The sequence below is a fragment of the Cuculus canorus genome, chromosome Z, assembly GCF_017976375.1.
Source record: "Cuculus canorus isolate bCucCan1 chromosome Z, bCucCan1.pri, whole genome shotgun sequence".
NCBI lineage: Eukaryota > Metazoa > Chordata > Aves > Cuculiformes > Cuculidae > Cuculus > Cuculus canorus.
Window position 1 is genome coordinate 41,380,334 of NC_071441.1, and position 24,402 is coordinate 41,404,735.

Below are 24,402 nucleotides of genomic sequence, written 5' to 3' on the forward strand. Positions count from 1 at the left end.
GGACTCTGTTTAATTGAGGGGGCAGCTGAGGGTTAACTGAAAAACTTCAGGCACATTCAAGCACTTCTTTGTACAGTTACAATGACTCACACAAAATATTGACACTTGGTTTGTTTTCTTGTATCATAACGGAACATGATAAACTATCAGTGTTGTTAAAGGCACATTCACTCTTGTTACTTTTGGAATGTTAACAAAACACTGATTTGGTAAGAATTCATAGCATTTCCAGAGATACCCTGCAACACAATTGTTCTTTGCTGTTTTGCTCTTGGTTATAAGTACCTGCCTCAAAGGACTATCAGATGCTTAAAGATAGATTAAAATAGGGACATGGGGGAAGGGAGATGCCTTGGAAGAAAGTTTTCCACAGTTCAGCACTTAGCTCTCCTTACTTTCAAAACAATAAATTACTACTTAGATGCCTAAAGTAGAATCTGTTGTCTAAAGATGCTCAGTATTTTTTCTCAGATTTTTTTTTTTTTATGGACTAAGCACCCCAAGAGTTTTCTTGAAATACCACTGACTTTGATTCAGTAGATGAGATGAGACGTAAGCTGCTGCAAATAGTGAGTGCTGAAGTCTTCTGAAAAAGCAGCCACATAGGATCTTTTTGGTTTTATTAATGACAGCTAATTTGAACTACTTGAGTCAACTTTTTTTCTTCTCTTTTTGAGTTCATGCCTTTCCAAAAATCCAATAAGAGAAGCCCAAAACTGCAAACAGACAAACTCAGAGTTAAGTGTGAGTTCACAAGCTTTGACAGGGATTAATGTTCTAAAATCCTTGCATAGCTTAGCAGATCTTGGCATTTCTATACCCAAGATAAAATTTATGTTCAGCCTTTGCCAGCTATCAATATTTGCACAAACTTCAGAACAGTTTCTGCAATTATTTCACGGGGGGAAGGTCTTTCTATGCACATGCGGTACTTACTGGGCAACTGTACTGGTATGTCCTTACAATTTTATTTGCGTTCCTATGGCTACGGTCAAGTAGTACTTGTAGTGTTAAGTCAAAAAAGTTTGAATGGTGACTAATATCATTTATTCACAAAACATGAACACACTCGCATGCTTTTTGAAGGATTCATTCTCAAAATTGCTCTGAAGATTGTGTGGAATGTTTGGAGCATTCAGGCATTGAGCGCAGGTGGAGAGACTTTCCTACCAGAAAAATGTACAGGCATACCAGCAGCACATAAATATTTTGGCCTGGGAACACCAGAAGAAGTTGCTTCTTATAAGCAATGGGTTTCCTCTAGAACTGGCTGAGTTTTACCAGAAATCACATCTCTCATTTTCCAAAACTCTTGCCTTAAATTCATGTTAAAATATTGACCTGCCTTCTGACCTCTCTTTATGAATATTGAGTATCAAATTACATGTAGCAAGCCTCAGACTGAGTTCTAATATTCCTAGCCAAGTCTGACCTGCAACTTGTTCTTTAATATGATTGAAACCATTTCTACCTCCACTGACCAAGCCTGCTACCAAGATGCAGTCAAAGGTGATCTCAGTCACACGCACCTCATCTGAACTTCTTGCTGTTTATTTTATTATGTTGTCTCAAAGCTCTGACATCTTATTTAAGTCTAAATTGAATTTCTCACCAGGAGGTACCTATTTTCTATATCAATGACCACAGCCTCCACTCTCTTGGCTTTGCAAGTGCAGGTGTGTTCAGAACAATGCTGTTGCGATCACCTCGCTGAAATTATGATGGGGACCCATCTTTGATATTCTTCTGTCTTTCCCCACCCACTTTGTCTTTCTGCACCAGGTTTCCACAGAGCCCTGCTCTTCCTACCTCTGCTACTGAACTAGAGTGGCTGACACCACAGAGTGACCCACACAGAGTCTGCTGTTCAGACAACTTTGTCAGTCTTTGCATCCATCAAAGTGTTTTTCCTCATAAATACTTTGTGTCTCCTCATGCTTTGTCCTTTCAAGTCCAGCAGCCTCTCCCTCATCTTCTTTGAGAAACAGAAACCACATGAAAAATCACATCCCTGAAATGTGTGCAAACACTTGACAAAGGGGCTGGGCAGCTGATGTGCTGGTTCACCATATTATTTACCAGAACACAGCTCTTTCGCAGAGGGATTTTTCCTGGCCGATTCTCTTCTCTAACTTCACTTAGCACCACCTCACATGGCCCAACACTAAACGCTGGGCTGACAGAAGGTCCAAGGGCTGACACAGTACGCCCTGCCCCAGCCTCCCTGCTCCTGCTACAACAGCATTCTGTATGAGGAGCGATGCTTCTGTGAAAGGAAGGTCTGGAGACCTTGCTTGACAACCTCAGCTTCCTTGCATTAGGTTTCTCTGCACATGCTGGATGCATTTTCAGTGCACTGGCGATGCCCTAGGAAGCCCTGCTGGCAGATTTGGTCAGCTTGTTTGGATGCTCAGTTGGTATAGCAGGCCAGTGAAAATTACCCAGAGAAAAGCTGTAAGCTTCCATCCATTTGTAATACTCTCTCGTCAATGTTGCACCCCTGTATTTATTACAGCCCAGAGTGCCCTGCTGAAGGAGGATACAATCAATCTGCACTTGAGACAAGTCAGAGAATACCAGTTTGTTCAAGACCTCTTGAACGCGGGGAGGGAAATGTTCTTCTATATCATCTTAGTGAAAAAGAAATCATAGCAACGTGGACCTCCCCCAACTTTTGTAAAAGAGTCCAGATTTCACCTGGACAATGGAAAACACAAAGATGTTCTGTGTTACCACTGTGTTTTCTGTATTACCACTGTGTTTTCTGTATTACCACTGTGCAGCTGAGCAGAGGAGGCCAAACCTACTCAGGTTTTGGTTTTTGTTCAGTAATTCTCTACCTTTCTTCTCCAACAGGAATTCCGGAGTTCCATATAGGTTATACAGAACACAGTAAAGAAACTTTTTCTCACGCTCTTTTTTTTTTTTTTTCCAAATAATGAAGCTGATTCTCAGCCTGGCGACAAGTTACCAGTACGACAATGCTTCCAGACCCAATATTGTAGGGATATGTCATACACTTCAACAGTCAAAAGCAAATGAAGCTGAGACAAGCTACAATGAGAAAACACAGCATCAGACAAAAACCTCAAAAGTCTGCTAAGGACTTCTGTGCTAGTGCACAGATCTTAAAACTGGTGACCGGCTGCAAGCTGTTGGTTTTTCATATGGAAGACTGTGAACAGATGCAAACTACTGACAGAGGAGAACAAAGCAGAGAACAACACAATTCCTGACGTAATTAAATGTAAGGAAACAGATAACTAAAAAGCAAAACTGTTTCATGACCTTACAGAGTGCGCATCCTACACACAGCAACTGATTATCAGGTATGACTGCAAGACTGCATTAGCAAAAAAGGAGAAACAGTGGTCCCACCAAACTCAGAAGGCCTTCATATCATCCCTAGTAAATTCTGTTAATCAACATGTGTAGCCCAGTCATTAATTAAAGCTCTAGTATGCTTGAACAGAGAATGAAAGACCATTGCATGAAATGTAAAACAGCTCTCGTGCTACATTTTACATTAACCAATCTTTCTGCTCCTCCTCTTCTAAAATATTAGTTCTTGTTCTAAGTGTCCTCTAAAAGAAAATATCCCAAAGTAATGAATCAGATAAAATTTATGACTGTAATATTGCCAGCATGACATTATTTGATTGCGAGTCAAGTATACAGTGGTGTCTTAAGCTGTATTTCATTCTCTTATTGGATACTGTACCTGCAAACACTATATGGATTAGCTACACATGTGAATTACCCTGACACACTCATCTGGGAAGGAGTGGGATTTTAATTACGTAAGATAGAAGAATGCTTAGATCTTGCCCACACAGGAAACTTTTGACTAGTAATGTCAGGTACGGATGAAGGCGGTACTCCTTCATACCGACAAAAACATACTGGCATTCTGGAGAGATGAGGTAAACATTTGCCAGGAAAATGGTCTTTCTCTGGTTCAAACACTGACATATTTTAGACATGAACCCTCTGGAGTCTTAGTGAAGCCTTAGAATTCAGGCATGGTCTGAACCCTGCCTTGATGAACCTCAGTCTATGCTTTCCACCTTTCAGATTTTCAGATAAATCCCTTACCATGGCAGACAAGATCAGACCACAGCACCAGAAGTGGTAATTAAATACACACAGATACCTAAACTTAAGGTGATATATACCTTCCTGGATCCTCCAGACTGCTATTCTGGCTCCCCACATGAGAGAAAGAAGACCATCTCCCAAGAAGTTCTGCCTTTGACCATTCTTACCACAGTCAACTTGGTTGAATTACTAAAAAATTATCCCCTCTGGTTCACAGCTCCTTTTCCTGCTCCCCCAGGACTGGCACAAGTGCCCAGCCCAAAGCAAGTGCAGTCTCCTGCACCCTGCACGGAGCTGGTTCCTAAGCCTGTCCCAGCTACTCCAGTGCAGCACCCCTGCTCTGCAAGAGCAAGAAAAAGACAGCTCTCCTGCAAGAAAGGGATGGAACATTACAGGATTCTGAGGTATGCAGAGACAGAAAATGTGTATCTACTTCATGTTTTGTTGACAGAGCTTTCCTCCAACACGTCACTGTCCTGTTTTCTATATCAACCAGAAAAATACAAATTAAGAAACCCCAAACACTTCAAACAGCCCAGCTGTCACAAATAAATTTGCCAGTGGTTTTAATGTTCGAAGAGGACGTTAGTTTTAACAGGAGATGCTTACAATGCTTGCAGAGTGTAATGGCAAGTGGTGTTATAAACATCCAATGGAGTGTGGGAGAGAGAAAGGAGATCAAAATGAGAGTTTGTCCCTACCTTAGGTAACTAGGGATATCTACCCTGCTGTACCTGAAACTCACTAACACCCACTGCTGAGCAGAAGCTGAGTGAGTGATGCCTCCAAGAGACAGAGAAGAGAAGGATGCATTGGGCAGTGCTAATTTGTAAAGATGATTAGCCCAAAGGGATACCTAATGCTCCTGAATCACACACATCCTGCTTGAGTGCTGATGATTAAAGTCTAGAACAGCATCATGTTGGCCATGATGCACCAAGCAAAATTAATGTAGGTAGGTATGTTTAGAAAGTTTTACCCTTTTGGGTCTATTTGGCTGGTCTGAATAAAAAAAAAAAAAAACAAGAAAAAAAAAAGCCCAGATCAGGCTTTTGCCTGATCTTTTTGCTCTTTTACAACCATTTCCCACAAACAACAATGAATTCAAAGAAACAGATACACTAACAGTAACTCCAGTTACAGGCTGCTGTTGCAAAAAGCTAAGTGCATCTGTGTGTACCGCTAGGCTTTCTAATAAACTAGGTGGCATTACACGAGCTCTCTAGGAAAAGCATCATGTGCTCATATGTGTTTGTACAGCACTAGTTGCCTCAATTGGGGCGTTTGGCCGACAGAAACAACTAACCACGACAAGTGAGGCACCAAGCTCAGCTGCAACCCTACCTTTGGGTCGATCCACAGAGTCCTGTGGACACCTACAAAGCACGAGGGTATCACCAGCAAGAATCCTTGCGCTTAACAGTGCAAGAGAAATGACACGTGCTGCTAAACAAGCCCAAGATGCTCTCTGATCACCCCTGAGTAAATACCTGCAAGTTTAGACAAAATACTAAAGTTTGCCATCTGTCAACCGTGATTTCTGGGCAAGAACAGGACATAAAACGTGTTTTGTAACACGGGAGAGAGCCTCACGCCCTCTAGAAAATCGGGGGTGGGGGGGTGGGGGGTGGGAATAAGAAAGAAGGGGGGGAAAGAAAGAAGACAGTAACAGCTGGCCGAGAGCTGCCGAGTTTCGGGGCCGGTGGGAGGCGGGCGCCCCGCAGTCGCACAGCCGAGGGGCTGCGGGCAGAGCGCGGCGGCCCCGCACCTGCCGGCGGGCTTACCTGTGGGGGACCCCGGCGCCTCGCCCTCCGCCGGCGGAGCGGGCTTCTTGCCGGGCCCCTTGCCCTTCCTCCCCTTCCTGCCGTCTCGTTTCTTCTCAGCCATCGCCGCGCTCGCCGCCGTTCCTGCCCGAGGCTCCAGCATCGCTCTCGCCCGCCGCAGATGGGACTAGGAGCAGCGAGTTCCTTGGAAGTTTTTGGAAACTCCTCTCCGGGCGGTTTGTTGTGGTTTTTTTTTTCCCTTCACCCTCCTCCTCCTCTACCACCTCCTCCTTTCACACCCCCCCCTCCTTTTCTCTTTCTTTCCTAATAACACTACTACTAATCTCCAGCCCCCATCCACACCCCCTGGGCACACGCCTCGCCAGTGCCCGCCCCGGGCACCGTGCGCTCCTCCTCGGAGCAGCCCGCACGGCCCCGGGGAGGGCGCAGGCACCGCGGCGGGGGCGGAGCTGCGGAGGGCAGGACGGGTTCGGGTGTTGCTGGATCGGCGGAGAGCGGGTGTCCCCGGTGCGGGTCGCCCTGCGGCCACGGAGGAGAGCGAAAGGCGGGCGCGGCTCCGCGGCGTGCTTGCGCGCTCCCACTCTCACGCACCTGCTTAAGCCGTGGTTTCCTGCGGGGTTTCACCCCTCCCCCGGCCCGAGGGATGGGGAATTTGCAAAGCGAGCGCTCTCGCACCTGGTACTTGGCCAGGGGATTCTGCCCCCGAGGTTTACAGGCGATATTCTCAGCGTTGATTCCCGCTTTTGCATCCTTTTAAAGGGGCTGATTTAGACTAGACATTAGGAAGAATTTCTTCACCATGAGAGTGGTGAGGCAGTGACACAGGTTGCCCAGGAAAGCTGTGGCTGCCCCGTCCCTGGAGGTGTCCAAGGGCAGGTTGGATGGGACCTTGGGCAGCCTGATCCAGTGGGATGTGTCCCTGCCCATGGCAGGGGGCTGGAACTAGATGATCTTTACGGTCCCTTCCAACCCAAACTATTCTATGATTCTATGATTCTATGATTCTATGATTCTATGATCTCAGAGCCACCAGTTCTCACAGATGAGGTTTGGTCAGGTAGGGCCTTACTGTAGCTCGCAGGTGAAAGCCATACCCAAGACAGCTTCCAAGTAACTGGTAAAAGTCTAAGTAAACTGGTAAAAAGTCTAAGTCCCTCAAACTGAACTCCACCATCAAGAATCTCTCTATGTAGTTACTCAATTAACGTGAGCCATATTGCCTGCCGGTGCAGATAACCGTTACCCGTATGAGATGCACGTAACACCATTGGGTGGGAAACAATACTCTGAGAAGTTACAGAAAAGACCAACACAATCTACTTGAAAACTCACAATGGAAGGTTTTTGTTGTATACGTGGAAAGGTCATGCAATGTGGAACAACATACGATCAGAGACTAAAACTAGGATGACTTCTTAGCAGTTGTTAGTGATTCTTCCTTTTCTTGAGAACGCTATTCTGCATGCCCCTTGGGCTGCAAAAACCTTTAAAATTATCACCATGCAAAAAGATGCTATGGAATTGTTTTTATCTATTGTTTGACTAAGAATATTCAAAAAAGTCTTTCTGAGTCAGACTCAAGACAAAGCACTCCAAACACAACGTATACCGAGTTCCTCATCTTTTGTGGCTCAAAGTTTTAAGGCTACATTTTAGGGTTGAATTTTTTCAAGATCCTCTCCTGGAGCAAGAAGCTTTTGAAGAAAACAGAGGTTAACTAGTACTACTGTATTTTCTGCATTTAGACTTTAAAGCAAACCGAAAAAGAACAGTCCTCATCTAAGTTCTGCCTCTGTGGTAAAATAAGAGTAGTGAACAACACTGACTGGAAAGCAGTAAGGTGAAAAAAAAAAAAAAAAATATAGACTTCCTAAGTCACCTGGCAGTACAGCATCAGTGAACAAATCAAACCATGGTAAACAAAATAAAAGACGTAGGTACAATCCTTGCCACAAAGAGCTACAGAAAATGCCTGCTGCACGATGTATTTGACCACCATTTGAGATTTCTTGGTACACAGCGTTATGACAGCCTTTCTCAAATCTGCTCGACCTAAAATGAGGGAATAAGCCCCAAGAAGGGCGGGGAGAGAAAGCGGATTTCACGGAAGAACAGCTGGTTGTGGGGAGGTATTACTAGCGGCAGTAACTCGTTTTTTCCTTAAGGGGTCACTACTCAGCAAGGAGGGAGGCTACTCCGGCAAAATGTAAGGAAGGGGCTGTGTTGGGTAACAAAGTGTACTTTTAAACAATTTCAGTATGATGTGGTCTCCTATACTCTGCAAAATCGAAATGCTCAAGGTAAACATTACCTTCACACTGTGTTCATCAGTACTAGACGGTCACTCCAGGGGGTTATCAGCATTGAGGCACCTTGAGCAGGACACAGGATGGATCTCCACCAGACTCTTCCTTCTTGAGAGTGTGATACTGTGAGAAGGCATCAGGAGCCTGAGGATGCGTTCAGAATGAAAGCCTAAAAACGATTCCTGGCTTTCTGGCAACTTGTGTGTTAGAAATGGGAATTTCCTTGAGAAAACATACCAGAAATCTGCCCCAGAAACAACCCTATTATTCCCAGAAAGAAGTCTATCATTCATTTTAGACAATGTGTCATAGATCTGCAGCAGAAGGGGGTGTAATTTACTCTTGTATATACTGATGAGAAAGAAGCAGGTATCACTTACAGTATGTAAGACTCCCCATCCTTGCTGTCACCAGCTGTGAGGGACTTCAACAAACTGTATAACAGCTGATTTAACACCATGTTAAAACAGCTGTTCCCCCTTCACCCACAGTTGCAGTTCTATGGTAGCAAGTGGGCTTGGCAGAGATCGGTCAGAAAATGCACAATGTACAACAATCTTTTGAGCTGCTACAGCACAGTCCAATCTACTGATGCAAAGCTCAGCTCCCGCATCCAAAAGACACTTAATACTTTTTGCTATGGAGAAATGCAACAGTTTACATCATTTCAGTGGAGTGGGAACCATAGCTTACACGCTGCACAATCTCATAAAAATGGCACAGCTATTTGGAGAACAGAAGTCAAACTTATGTGTGCATCACTTCATCATAGGACAGGTAGAAGAGAGCTATCCGCTTGTGACCACCACATAGACAGTGACTGTATATGGAGTTTCTACTCATTCATCTCCTTGCTCTATCTATGCCAACCTCTTCAGTATAAAAATTAAGCCCTGCCTATGCCCAAGCTCATCTAGCTGGTGGTAGTCTGGTTGGTCTGAACCTCTACACTTTATGCACTTATTTACATTACACAAAGTGAATGCAGAACTCCACTAAGTCTAATTTTTTGCTCATATAAACATCTCTGTGAAATGCAACAGAGGGCAAAAGAGACAGATCAGTAAACAAAAATAAATAAAGAGTGATCCAGAGTAACAAACAGTTGAATAAAATTTCAACAATCTGATTTCCTTTGGCTTCTACGTTCACTTTTACAAATACACTAGCCACAGAGGAAGGGCTTAATTACAACTAGTTAGAGACTCCAATGCCTTACCAAGAGAGTATAAAGTGTTTTAAGGGCTTTTATTTTACAGAAAATGTACTTCTTTAACCAAGTCAGTTCCTGGATTAATAAAGTTCATAGTTTAACCCTATTCTTACTCTTCTTTTAAACTGTGGACTGCCAATTTATCTTTTTCTCCATTTAGTGTTCCTTTAAAATCTATGAAGACAAATGGAAAGATAAACACCATAAACATCAAAACTGCTTGTTGCTACTCCATTGGTGGCAAGAAAAGAATAAGAAACACCAGCATAAACAGAATTAAATGGTAAAGACTTATTCTAAGCATAACTGTGAAAAAAACATAGTTGTGTCTTAAATTGGACTTGAAATTTTGTCAGCAGCTGAGAACCAAGTCTTTGACATCTACTCAGCTGAGTCAAGACAACAGTAGCTTTTGTTCTACTGACATTTTGAAGATGCAGATCTTGATTACACAGAAGTGTCTTAACAGTGGTTTAAAGGTCGAGCTGACAGACCAGTGTCTTGGCAACAGCAGCAGTTGTGACAGGTGATGACGTCCCATTAACGTCTCTTTTCAGGAAATGGCACATTTCAGAGTTGTTTGTACATGTGTCTGTATATATATGTTACAAACAAGACCTAATAGCCTCCGATTTACCAACAATTTTTAAGGACTCGATTCTGAAAGTTCAAGACATTGTCACAAGATAAATGGATACATTGACATTTACTGTTTCAGAACTTATTAGATCATGTAGTCACAACTGCTAGCCCCATTGGTTTGCAAGATATTGATATGGTTTGGTGTGGGATGAATGAAAAAATATTTTTGTGTAGTTAATAGGCATAAGCTTTATCTTCCTCCAAAACATAACAGGCCAAAGTTTCCACAGAATCCACTGCTACGCATCACTAGCTATGACCAAGGATATGGCCTCTGAAAATAAACTGAGTGAAAAGGCATACAAGGTGAATATCTATTAAGAGGAATAATTTTGGCAGCTCCTGTTCAAATTCAAACTCCTCCAGCACTGGCAGTACTGATAGTCCTTCCACTTCACCAATGTGACTCCACTGGCCAGTGTGTGCTCTTAAGGAAATGAATCCAAATTATTTTTTTTAGTGTGTATTGAAACTTAATTTGATTTGTGGGTAGATATGCTCATACAAGACTAAAAAAAATCTGAAATTAAGTTCTAATATAATTAAAAGCACCTTTGATTAAAAATGCCAGACTAGAGCTTTAATGTGGATTAACAAATTCACATTAAATTAACATCTATTTTGGATCCAGACTGATTTTCCTCACTGTGGACAAGACTTTAGCGGCCAAGCGTGACAATCCCCATCATCACTGTACATTCACAGTGGAGAAACAGGCCTTCCAAATTAGACTGTCACACTCTTGGTGTAAATCCAGGCTTAGTCTCTGCCTCATCACAACCAGCACACATTCCTTCTCTCTATGGTGACACATCTAAGAAGGCATGTTTGTCCCGACCCCACCCAAGACTGCAGCTATATGGTCAGTGGTATCAAACTGTGCTCTGTCAGGTGGGTTTGGTAAAGCTGTTTCTGTCTCTGAGCCTTTAAGTTGCACAGGTATGTCTGTATCTTGTGTAGTCTTCTCCACTATGAAAGCAGTGGAGTTCTTGCTCCTCTGCTTCCCTGTGACCGCACCTCCTCTGCAACAACAAGCTGTCCTGTCCTGCAGTGAGGCAACTGACAGAAAGCACAGGTGCCAGCCTGAGTATCTGCCCTACTGCAAGAGCGAAAAAAAGATGCTCCCAGCAGGATGCAGTTAACCAAGGTGCATTATTATACAGGTGTTCCTGATAAAATCACTTGGCTAGTCTGATGGGTTCTCATAGGCTCTACTTCATGCTGGTTTTGCCTCTCAGGCCCTATGAAAAAACAGCTCCCCTTTGTAGTCAATCAGTGCCACAAAAGCACTCTGCAGTGTGTTTAGCCTGCACTGCCACCCAAGGTTGTTACAGCCTTCTTCATGAGATTATCTCAATGGCGTGCTATGTCCAAGATATCTCATCTTCAAAACACCCCTGTGGGTGTGTGGCAAAGCAACTAGCCTTCTTCTATACAGAGGGGGAAGAGGATTTAGGAGAGAGAAGGGATTTATACCCAGCAGCTCTCAGCTTTGTAGCTCCAAAATCTTCATGATCTTGTCATCAAATCAGCATCCTGAATTAGGCATACAGACTCCACGTTCAGCCCGTGAGGAACATTGAGTGCCCTGTGGTGGGATTTACAAGTGCCATGTCTGCTAAGCAAGAAACTGCCCAAGTGTTAACAGCAAAACAAGATTTCTCACCGACGCTTAGGAGGCTGTCAACTCCATGCTGCAGGGAGTGTATGAAGTGTATTCATTGCCCCAAAGTGAAACAAAAACAGCAGAAAAAGTGGAGATGCTATTAGAAAATTATTGCGACAAGGACAGCCTGCCCTCCACGCCTCCTGGACTGTGCTAACAGCCCAGTGTTGGAAAAAGTCCTTTCCCCAAGAGGGAGAAATCTGAGCTAAGTTCCTTCATCTGTCTGAAAATATGCAAGTACACGTCTCTCAGGAGTATGCTGGGCTCTTAGGCACCTTGGACAAAAATTTTGGAGTGGTGAAATACTTTTGACAGCAGGAGAGACCACTCTTTCTTTTACATAAGCACTCTGTTCAATAAGATGCTTTTTTTTGTCTCTGAACCAGCATGTGGTGGGACAACTGGGACTGGGCCAGCCAAGTATCCTTTTGTCTGAGGATAAAAACAGGTCTAGCCCCATAGACCAGACTGGCAGATGACCATTTTTTTGGTGTGGATTTCACTGGAAGCTCAGCTAAATGTCCTGCTATTAGTTGCAGAAATTGTTTGGATGCATTTTGCCATTAATATACAAAATGAAGGATGAGACTTCCCACATGTACATACCTCTCTGCATGTGTGTACACACGTATACATGGTCACAGCTAATTCAGAGCTGCTGTGGTTCAACTGGAGCATTTGCTGCCCATGAAAATCAGTTAGATGAGCAGCAGTAAAATAAAATATATTGCATGTGGGGAAAGGAGTCTCTCTGTCTTTTTCTTCTCCGTAACTTTTCTGATTTAAAGCCTAAGCAAAAAACCAAATAAATACAGCATGAGAGAGGATGAACACTCACTCCATCTTTGTTTTAAGATTTTTTTATCCAGCAAGATAATTAAAATGTGTCTCATTAAAGTCTGAACCAGTAGTAGGACTCCCTGCTGTGCCTTATCTACGTAAGAAACACATACATCTATAGCTAGCAAGTCTTGACTGTTTAGCTCAGGGTGTAAAAAGTTGTGTGATTAATAATGGTGTCTCTCATTATATCCCTGATTTAGCAGGCATTATATTAAGCACAGGAGTATTGCTATGGCAACTCCTTTCCTTAAAGACAATCACAGACTTGGGTACCTTTCAGAAATGGGATTTGGGAGATTGTTCTTTCAGATAGTTTTAATGCCATTTCCTCTCTTAAAGGAGTGGGACTTTGGGTAAAATGTGTCTCTTGTGCCATTCCTCCTATCAAAGTTTGTCAGCTGCAACCTTCATTGAAAATTTTCTGTGAGTAATACGTTGTTTTCACTGAGTTGTTTTAGAAAGTGTCATGCACTTCCCATCACTTCTAAGCAGAAGTTAATTTTGGTAGACTTGCCTCAAAAAGAGAAATACGGTGTGCAGGGGTATCATTTCATGCTGTGCAATAAGGATTGAAGTGAGAGGTTAAATAGGAAACTAGTCAAGTGGTAAATTAAAGCCCACGGAAATCCAGTTATTTCAAGCTGCAAAAAATAACGTTTTGAAGCTGCATTAAATATAGTGCACTGGTGAATGGGGTGGAGATGGGGGTGTTACCTTCACACAGGTCAGAGCAAAACCTGTGCATTTATCTGTTTTGAACCCTGCCAACCGTTTTGGGGGTGTGTGGTGGGGAGTGTGTTGCACCCCAAGTATATTTAAGCTATCTATAGTTATACTGAGAACAAGGTACCTGGCTGGCATATGGGAGCTGGGAGCATAAATCTGGAAAATTACTCTCTACATGCCTGGTTCTTGTAATCTTCTTTAGGAGCCTGCTCCTGGAGATTGTTAGAAAACAGATATTAACCTGGATGGGATTTCATTTGACCTAGTGTAACCAGTTCTGTATTCTTTGTTTCGCATGCAATTCGACAAGTGCCTGAGGTTTCAGGTCATCATGAGGCTTCATTGTATTTCTAAAAGAAATTGGTGACTTCATAGGAAGTCATGGTTTCTTCCGAGACTAATTACTTCCCATTTTTCCCAAAAGTGTAGAGGCATAGTGTGACATGGTCACTGTCTCATACATCCATCGTTTTTGGGCATCAGAAATTACCAAGCTATACACCTAGTAATAGATTGCCAAGGAGAAGTTAAAAATACATTTCAAGAAGATCTTGATTTTTCTTTTCACGGCTTTGCAGAAATGATGACTTAAGGTATTATGGGTTGCTTAGTGGTGGTGGAGAAAATTGAATTCAGCATAAAATAGCAGACAAGGGGCTAAATATAACTTTATTTGCAAAAAGTGTGGTAAGGAAGGTAGTGAACGTAGTGTGAAAGTTGAGGAGAAATCCAGATGTCAGATCCCCGAGGGTGGAAAATTAGCACAGCCCCTTTGAAGTTCACGGAAATAGTGATTTGCACACCTGAAAATTTGGCCCTAATGCATCATGACTGTTTCCAGATGAGCCCTAGTTTAAAACATATGGATAATAAACAGCTTTGCTGTTTGCTGACTAATTCCTCCCTTTCTAAAGGAAATTTGAATATGGAGTCAAGCTGGAGACCCTCAGCACAGTAAATGCTCTGATATAATCAAGCTTGTGTGACTTCTTCTGTGGATAAAGTTTTTTTGTGAAATGCTCTTTAAACAAAACTCTCTCCAGATCCTTATGTTATACACACACACGTACACACACATACACACACGAAATACAACTGAGGAGGTACTGTTGGGCCACACATATCCCAGTAAACACAATGCTATGGCACACTTGAAGACGTATATATGTGTATATTTAGGGTTTGTTTGGGTCACTTAAGAATTCCTGCAAGCTGTGCCCTGGCTGCCAAGTTTCAGTGCTTAAAAATACAAATAACTGGGATCTGGGTACTTCCCTTCGGAGCAAAGTTTTTTAAAAACCTTCATTAATCCTACCCCTATGAAAACAATGTAGAACTCAGTTGTCAGGGAATAAAATGTGTGGTGCCTGTGTCACTGAATTCTTTCAAGTGGTTTTAGTTGACTCATAAAACACTCAAAAACTGAGCCAGGACAGAGATCCTATTACCTTAGAATGTACTAGTTCTATAGAGCTTGCAAGTAAAGCGCTGAAAGTTGTGGGATCACCTCACCAAGCAGAGAAAGAATGTATTTTAATGGCAATTCCTCCTGCAAGTTTATTCATGAGTTAAAGTAGACAATGAGTGTGCTATTCTGCAAGCTGAGACCTTTGTCTGTCCATGATTAATCAGCAGAAAGATTGCAGATACATCAGTTATAAAGGAGAACATGAAAGTGCTATTTGATAATTTGATTGCTACATGAAGCTTTATGCTGGCCTATTATGCAAACACTTTTAATCCTATAGTTTACTCCTGAACTATTCACCACAGCTTCTGTGGAGAATTTGCTAATCTAGAGTCACCATCTCAATATGCGGCTACTCACCTAAATCACAAAATTTATGTTCTGAGCTGGGAAGGTAACATTTGTAAAACAGAAACTAGGGACTGAACCTAATAATGGGACTGACAGTGACAACTCTTGCCAGTGCATACCAACTTCCATTCTCTGTCAAGGCATATTAGCTATTCCTTCTTTTGCCAGGTCTCATTCTGCGTCGGGTAAGTGATGGTCAGCCTCCTATTAGCATTCCTTATGTCTGACAGTATAATCACGTAGTATCTCAGAGAAAAAGATTCTGCAGTGAATTCAAAGGGAATACAGTTGGCCAAATCCTGATTGTTTGCTAAGAACCTGTCAGTGAAACCTGGGAGGGGGTCAAAAGTTCAGTGAAATATTCTGAGGTGCACCAGTAACTGATGTGTTTACACAGAGTAGTTGTACAGCAGTGCTAGTGGTAACAACATGGTGCACAGAGAAAACAAAGCAGAAATATTTTTGTCAAGTTTCTTCAGAAGGTATCGTTGCCCAATGACACTGGCCCCTCCTCCCCCACCAATAAAAACCAACTCCGAAGGACTTTGTGAGAATGGACAAAAAAGCTATCCAAGAAAAGTATCTGTTCGAAATACACGCTTCCAATATGGTGCATTAAGACCAAAAGAACAACTACACTTCTCTTCTTTCAAGGTAGGGCAAATGACAGAACACTTCCCTTTCAATATTGCCAATATGCTCTTGTCAATATGCTCTTAGTGGCAGTAAACAACATGTAGCCAAAATGAAATTAATACCACATCACAGAGACAAAACACAGGGTAAAGAAGTTCCAGAAGACAATTGACTTATTTGCAAACACTAAATTCAGCCATATGATTTTTAGTGATGCAGGGTCGTATATGCAACAAAACAAAACATAGGCTTTCTCTCTTGGCATATACTGCAAGGAAATTGGGAAGGGAAATATTGCTGTTGAATACAGAACTCTGGGGTCATGATTGAAAGCTGGATGTTTTGCCAAAATTCCTAATAAACCTACAGAACAACTCCTCAACAGGCTGACTTGTGACAAGCAAAAAGAAAGAAAGAAAAAGATAAAAATAATAACAAAAAACCATGCAAATATCAGGTGATTACAGCAAGGCTTTTTAGTGGTATTCTGTAAATTTGAGGGTAGAGAGGCTTTGCAAAGGGATCTGAACAGTCTGGATCCATAGACTGAGGCCAATGGGATGAGGTTCAACAAGGCTAAGTGCAGAGTCCTGCAGCTGGGACACAACAACTCTGTGCAGCACTACAGGCTTGGGGAAGAGTGGCTGGAAAGCTGCCTGCAGAGAAGGACCATGTGATGGTGGTTGATAGCAGTCTGACCATGAGCCAGCAGTATGCCCAGGTGGCCAAGAAGGCCAATAGCATCTTGTCCTATATCAGAGACAGCGTGGCCAGCAGTACCAGGGCTGGAGAACAAGTCTTACGAGGAGTGGCGGAGGGAGATGGGGTTGTTTAGCCTGGAGGAGGCTGAGAGGAGACCTTATTGCTCTCTACAACTACCTGAAAGGAGGTTGCAGTGAGGTAGTCGTTGGTCTTTTCGCCCAAATAATAGATGATAGGATGAAAGGGAATGGGCTCAGGCTGCGCCAGATGTGGTTCAGATCTTCACTAAAAAAAAAAGGAAAATCTTCACTAAAAGGTTTCTCAAGCACTGAAACAGGCTGCCCAGGGAGACGGTTGAGTCACCATCCCTGGAGGTGTTTAAAAGATGGGTGGATTAAGTGCTAAGGGATATGTTTTAGTAGTAGACAGGTATGGTTGGACTTCATGATTTCAAAGATCTTTTCCAGCCTAGGGATTCTATGATTTTGTGATTCTAGGAAATGGAACATGAGGCAAAGGCAGGGAATGGGCAAGAAAATGGTCAGGAAAGGAACACTTACTCTGTGCTAGAGTCCTGATGACTGATGGCCACTGACTAGGATGACTGATGGCCACTGCGCTGTCTCAGACCTGCCATTTCCATGGGTACAGGATGAACAGTATTCAGCAGGGTACACTGCCCTCAAAGCTTCTCCGAGTGCTTTCAACTTCTGGAGATAGAACTGGAATGCTTTAGAGTTAATGGCAGGAAAAAGAATCAGGGTTAGCCTGTGCTTCTGAAACACCTTGGGCTGGCCCTGGTCTGAAACCTTACTAGAGCCTCTCTATACAGACAGATAGCATTTAACAAAGTGCAAAGTAATGGATAAAGAAATCTCTTGTGGGTGTGGGTTGAATTGCAGTCTGCAATGGCAGATGGTTCAGCAGGTGCATGACTTGTCTACAGCAACAGGATGCAAAACATATTAAAGAATCTGATGAAGTGTCTGATGGTCAGGGACACCTCAAGAAAACAATAAGTCACACTGATATAGATCCCAGAGTTCTGGCAAAAATAAGTAAATGAGTGGCTGCCCTGAGTAAAGTGCTGAGAGCTAGAGGATAAGCTGGACTAATTTGGAGAGAATAATTAGCTAGCAAGAGATGCTGTAGTAAAATTAAAATAGTTAAGGATCAGGAAAGCAATCAAATGGAAATGCTGTTCCCTGTGAACAACTGGGGAAGGCAAGTCTAGTTCTGAAATATCATTTTCCTGAACTGATCGTAGTTCTCAGGTAAGCTAATGGCTTTGGCAGGCCAGAATGTGATGCAGAGAAGCTCTGTGCTGTGACTTCCCTTGAGGCAGCAAAGTGAGTGCCCTAACACCTATGCTGATGCCACGGAGTGTTCCTCCAGCAAATGGTCATCATTGCATGTCCATTTTGTCCATTTTGTCAGTTTGCACCTTTGGCCTTAAGACAGCTGTTTTGCTCTTTCGCGTTCTACAGAAAACCCCACTTCTCTTTGAGAGAGGAATTGCTTACAGCTTAGAAACTGCTGAGCCAACCTCCTAACCATAGTCTGGAAGCCACACTCACTCAACGAACAGAAAATTTGACCCAGGCTTCAGACATTGCATGTTATGTTTACAGGTTGTGGTTACATTTAAAGCAGTTTATCTTTGTTCTTACCAAATGAAAATGTGAAGAATTTATGGACAAGTTTAAACAAAGAGGTGGGATCTGAGTCAGCTTCTTCAGTCATCGGTGATTTTATGTGGTCAATTAATTACTATTAGCTCTAACAACCATGAATGCCTTCTGATAACCACCAAGCAAATGACAGTGTTTACCTCCATAAAATGTCATCAGTTCTTGGGAAGATTTTCAGCAGAATTATTCCCTTAGTTTAATTGGAATAGCTTTTATGGAGTTGCTATAATGACTGCCTATTGAACAGAGGTGGAAATGCAAACATAATGCCGTGGAGCAATTTGTTCACGAAAGCACATCAAAGCTGTGACAGAGCCATAAGGATGCCGAGTCTTCAAAATGTCGTTCCAGCAATCTGCAGAGCACCATCTTGTCTCAGATCTTTACTTAGGACACAGGATGTTGTGTATTTGTCCCTTTCAAGCTGTGTTGCTGGCAAAGTCAGGTGGTCTCAATCTGAGATAGGATGCAGGACACACTAGACCTACTCTGGCCGTTTTGCTGGGCTGCACAGACAGGATGACCCAGCAAGTGACATATACATAACATGCCAAAGGCCACAATCTTATTGAGAAGAGCTAACCACACCCGTGTAGCCCCAAAGGGCCAGATCTGTTGCTCACAGAGATCAGTAAGAAAATGTTATTACAGGTATTGCATCAACCACAGAACAGATCATTGACAAGAAGAAAAAAAGAAAAAGCCTGAGTGGCAGTTTTATACTCTGCTGGACAAATCACATGTCACTTTCAGAAAAGTTAGTGTTCTCTGGGACAGGTGAAACAGTGAAAACAGGTTTTGTTCCCTTTTCACTGGTTCAAGTCAGCACCAATTTTACCCCATAGTGCTAAACTCCCAGTCTGCCCAGAGGGCCAGATTCTGCCCTGGGGTGACACCAGGTGGGCCAGAGCATAACAGGAATACCAATGTATGGACTCACAGCTTGTGCTGTAGTCATTTCACTGTCTGTGAAACAGTGCCTGTAGAGGTTCACTGCTACCGTAATGCAAGCTATGGATGACTGCATGCACAGCAGGAGTGGCTTGCCTGCTCTTTTCTGCTCTTCACAGGTAGTCTCCCTCCCACAGTCCTCCAACGCCTCCTGCCTTTCTTGGGGCTGGATGTGCTGAGGGAAGTCACTCCAAAAGCTGGTTTGAGTGTTCGGGGTAGATGTGAGGCCCAAAGCAATCAGTGCTGCAGAAAGAAAGGCATACCAGAGATGCCATAAAACTTTCATTGGCATTTTATTTTATTTTATTTTATTTTATTTTATTTTATTTTATTTTATTTATTGGGCATAGTCCCTGTGCTATCACTGTGTCATGGAAAAAGAAGGGCAAAGTTTGGAGTGAGTTGGGCCAGACTAAATATACATGAGAGTGGAAATGAACCACCTGAATGGAATATTCCTGGAAGCCAGCTTAGCTTAGCACACTGGAGTGGAGATAAAGGAGTTGGAAGATTACAAGGCAAAATATCTCTCTGACCTTTACCTTTGCAGGGACAGGATTGCAATGGGTTGTCCCCACTCAGAATGAGATTCTGAGTTTCAGGTAGATAGGTCTGCACATGGCAAGGCTGGTGCTCCACTGAAACAGCAAACTCCATCCAAGGAAATTTTGGGAATTGAAAAGAAGAAAACAGAGAACATTTCTCTGCCAGTCTTGGTTTGCACGCCACATTTTTTATAAACCTGTATAGTCTTTGTCCCTTTATCTGCTCTGGGTAAAGTAACAGAGAAAAGCAAGACAGCTGGTTGAAGGCATGCAGTCTGGTGGATGTAGTGGAGTCCCATGTGCTCCAGATAAGTGGAACAGAAAAGATGATTAGGGAATTGGTGAAGTAAGAAACATTAGTACAACCAGAAAGTAGTAGTTTCAAACATAACCCCTATTACTTTCTAATACAAAAAGGAGTACATTTTTGCATAACATTTAGCTAATTACATTGTGGAACACCTTACCACAGGATGTTGTTGATGGTAAAGGTTTACATGGAGTTCAAAACCAACTTGATAAACTCATGAACAAAAAGTGTTTCAAGAGCTGTAAAATCTAAACACGTTACCCATGAGACTCTAGTTCTTAGAAGGTAGGTAACGTTCCCCTAATCCCTCTCTGCATACCTCCTATTACTCGTCTATCAATCTAAGCTGTTGGCTAGTCTCAGGGGCAGGATAGTGGGCTAGATGGTCTTCTAGTCTCAGCTGAGCAAGATAAATGTAGGCAAGCCATGTTCCTGTGTCCTTGTTTTTGCTGTGATCCAGCTTGTCTTTTTTTTTTAAGTTTGTAATTTCTACAGGGCAGATGGATTTGTACGAGTGAGAGGGTTGATTCTCTTGACTCAGGGCTTGTCAAGCCTCATCCAGGCACTGTGTCCTGTTTGGGGTCCCACAGAGGAGAGACTCCAGGAGGCTGCTTGGTTGGTGGGCTGGAGCACAGTCCTGTGAGGAGAGGCTGGTTCAGCCTGGAGCAGAGACATCTTTGGGGAACCTAACAGCACCGTGACAGTGCCAGGTGAGAAAGGGAGCAACAACAGGTATAAGCTCAAGCTAGAGAGATTTGGAGATAAAGACACACTTCTTCCCCACAATGACAGCCACACAGCACAATAGGATGCCCAGGGATGCCGAGACTTCTCAATCCTTTGAGATTTTCAAGACTCAATAAAAAAAGCCCTTATAGAGCTCTGGGTAAAGTTTCTTATGTAGAAGACTCTCCACTTCCACTGAGCCCTCTGCCCCCAGAGATAATGTAAATGCTAATGAAATGCCATCGGCTCAGTGTGTAATTTCTCTTTGCTTCTCAAAGGTATGTATGCAGGCCTTGGCATTTATACTCATGCGAAAACAGATTAAATTCAACTTCCTGCATAACAATAATTACCATTAGATCATTCTGTCCCTGTCCTAAGGAAAGAAAGTACATTAACTCTGGCAAAAGTAGAGAATATGTCTTAGGCTGGTGTAAGTCAGTGAAGCTTCGCTAATGCCAGTCGTCTGTGCTGAGTTGTACCCACTGTAAATTTGCCTCTAGACACTTTGAATGTTGTTTCCTCACCCTCCCCTGCTCCACATATCAGCACTGCTATGTGGTCAGGAAGGCCACCCAGGTGTAGCTGACCAGTAGACTGCTTGTGATAGATGATTAGTAGGGAAGCTGCTTTGTCTGTGCACAGGTGTGTGCTTATGCTTCAATGGAGAGGACACATAGGTTGCACAATCTTGCTCATGCCATCAGGGAGACTAGCCAGACGTCTCTCACACACACTCTGGGGAGGAGGATGAGGAGAGAGCTGCTTCCTCTTGCAGAGCTCACAAGGCCCCCCTTTCCTTTCAGGAGCACTGTTGGATGGGCAGCAGCATTCAGGGGTAAGTCTATCAGTGATCGTGCTGTGGGATCCTAAACAGAACACTTCAGATCTGTCCTTGACCCAGCAATGAGGCACTGGTGCAGCTGCACAGCTTGCCTTTCCTAGGGCACTTTCTGACCATAGAAACAAGCTTTTTAAAGAGGAATGACCATTGCTTGGGATTTGCCAAATCCAAATATTCATGCTGCTTTGTGTTGGAATGGCCAAGAATAAAGAGCTAGATAATACTTCCATTGCCGTAAGGGCAGTGTAGTTATCTAGTTATTGCAAAAATCCTACCAGTGGCTTAGGCATTGAAATGGCTTTGATCTACTCTGTGCTTTAAACGTCACCAGCATCATTTTGCTTGTAAATTCTGCCTGGTATCCACATCTGAAAAAAAGCACCTAATAGGTATTTTGCTTTCTCTCTTTTCCCAGAACAAAGTGAGGACACAGACAATGCAGGTAATGACGCATTTCATTTGTGTTCTCTAGTTAGAGTAGAAAACAGGGCAACATCCTGGCTGGCAGCTCACATGAAGAGCTGGAGCCTGCTCTCCATCAACATGGTTCCAATGGTTACAAGCCAAATTGCTCCCTGCAGAAAGGAGCTCCCAGCTGTAACACATCACTGCCCCCAAGGAAAGCAATGTCATGGAGTGTGATTTTTTTAGGGACCTTGTTTCTCTCTCCAGCTTCATCACGCAGCTTCCCCCTCTTCCCCTTCCTAAAATCCTATTTAAAAATGCAGGTATTGACCAATAGACACTGCAGCATAATGAGAGAGATTTTTCTTCATTCCCAGCACAGACTCAAACTGGGCAGGATGCATTGCCACAGAGGAACCTGTGAATACACGCACTGGCTGCCCATGCTGTTCAGGAACTGGGTGTATACACTCAACAGAGAAGAATTTCCATACAGGTTTTGGTTTTCCACCTGTGTTCAATGTCTAAACTGCAACACACATTTCTTACTTGAGTCATCCCATTTAGGTCAGTGGAACTATTCACTAAAGCACTACTCATCAGGAGAAAGAGTTCTCCAGGCAGGCCACAAATATCTGATCACACTTAAATTTTGAAATGCCTGCTCAAGTCATAATTTAAACAACTTCACATCATGCCTTTAACAGCCATAACCTTTTGGTAAATCATGAATATTACATTTATTTTTTATGTAATGGACTACTTCAAGAAGTATAGACAGTTATGTGAGATCACTCCATGCCATGTATGCCTCATCTGCTGTATGTATAAAATTGTTACTAAGGAGGAAATATAGCACTGGTTTTATCATACTGAAGGACAGAAAACTGGGGAGAAGAGGTGGTTTTGATTCCCTAATTTGAACATTGAAGCTCTCAGACAGAGGCTGCATGTCTTGAATATTCTTTTGAATCATCTAGATTACAGATCCTAAGGACTGACACGTGAAGAGACTTGTACAATATTACACTAAAGTCTACTCTGTTCTTTATCTTTAGAGTGTATTATACGTCCACCTTATTCCTGTTTTAGAGTCTTGCTAGATATCTTCCTAGTGAATAATGACAGCAGTATATGGTCACTGTTCAAGCGTCATAGAAATATGCAAATTGAACAAAGGTGTTCCACGTTTCAGCAGGTTTGACTTAGCCCTCACTACCAAAGAGAAGAGAGGCTATTCGGTTTAGCTCAGACAGACGGGGTGCTGTTCATCCAAGCCTGACATTCACTCCACAAGCAATAAATATCTTGAGTCATTTCTTAGATGTGCCAGCATTTCCTGGTGGAACTCCTTTCACCCCAAACAAGCACACACCCTTCCTGTACAGCACACTGTGAGATGCGTGCTGGGGCCAGTTACCGCCTTGCAGCGATGTCTCACCAGTCAGAGGAATTACTTGGATCATACCACTTTCCAAGAAACTCCTGGTCCAGGCAGTTTTTAATACAGGCCTACCTGAAAATAAACTGGTATGAGTGAAAGATGGCAGCTAGAACCAGGCTGAAGATGCCATTTCATATTCTTGCTTCTGCAGCCAACTAAAGGTCTAAAATGTTAATTTCTTAAAAGTTAATGAATTCATAACCAGTGAAATTCATCCCTTCTGCACCATAAGGCAAAACACTGCCCCTGTAGCTCAGGAGCCTTTGAGCTTTGAGGAGAAAAACAAGACTGTGTTTGACATGTGGCTGGTTGAAATCCACACTAAAACGTATATCAGTACTTTGATGAAAGAAGTTGAGTGAGAATTAAAAGCAAGGTGTGCGAAATCCAATTTTTTAAGCCTTGCTGCAATGTGGAGAAGAAATCCATTCAATTGCCTTTTATCCAGAATTCTCTACCTTCTATTAAGTGATCTCCAATGGACTACTACTTAAACTTTGATTTGACATCTGTTTACTACATGGGATGGAAGACTTGCCTGATGCCTTAAGTAATATTCACCAAGTTATGCCAATTTTTGGTACTCTAAGTATCAAAATGTCAAAAAAATTGGCCAAGTCTCTTACAAGTGAGGTTTAATTTCCTCCCACCAGGAATCAGGATCAAATTTCTGACTGTACTGTGAAGGCCATGCTCTAGAAAATTGAACTTTGTCAATACACACACAGGCTACGTTCATGGACATCCTAGTTTTTGACTTTATAATCTTAAAGTTCCTTCAAAACAATTTTTAAATGTAAGCTGATAAAAACAGTATTAAAAAAAACACAAACCCTAGTTCAAATCACAACCTGAAGCTGTAGATCATGTCAGGAAATACCTCTGAGCACCAGATGGATAAATGGGTAGGATTGTCTTGTAATTGTGATGATTTAAGGACAGAAGTCGGTCAAGGCTTGAAGGGAGAGGTAATAGCTCTTATTTGAAACAAATGATACTTTTGGGAAAAACTGATAAGCTGAAAAGGAGCTGTGTGCTAACACTCTGTATT

The 24,402-nt window shown here is 42.7% G+C and overlaps 1 protein-coding gene across 5 annotated transcripts in view; it reads right to left on the reverse strand.

Annotated features, from left to right (window-relative positions):
- The window catches only part of NRG1 (neuregulin 1), a 455,801-nt gene that overhangs the window by 173,769 nt on the left and 257,630 nt on the right, over positions 1-24,402 (reverse strand). The window contains exon 1 of one of the 5 annotated variants that reach the window (XM_054055243.1): positions 5,883-6,081. The exons of 2 other annotated variants lie outside the window; for them this stretch is intronic. In XM_054055243.1, the coding sequence (XP_053911218.1) occupies positions 5,883-6,024 (142 nt within the window). In that variant the 5' untranslated portion in view covers positions 6,025-6,081. Of the gene's footprint in view, positions 1-5,882; positions 6,082-24,402 lie in introns of those variants that run through there. 2 more of the 5 variants (XM_054055244.1, XM_054055242.1) reach the window with 2 other exon arrangements.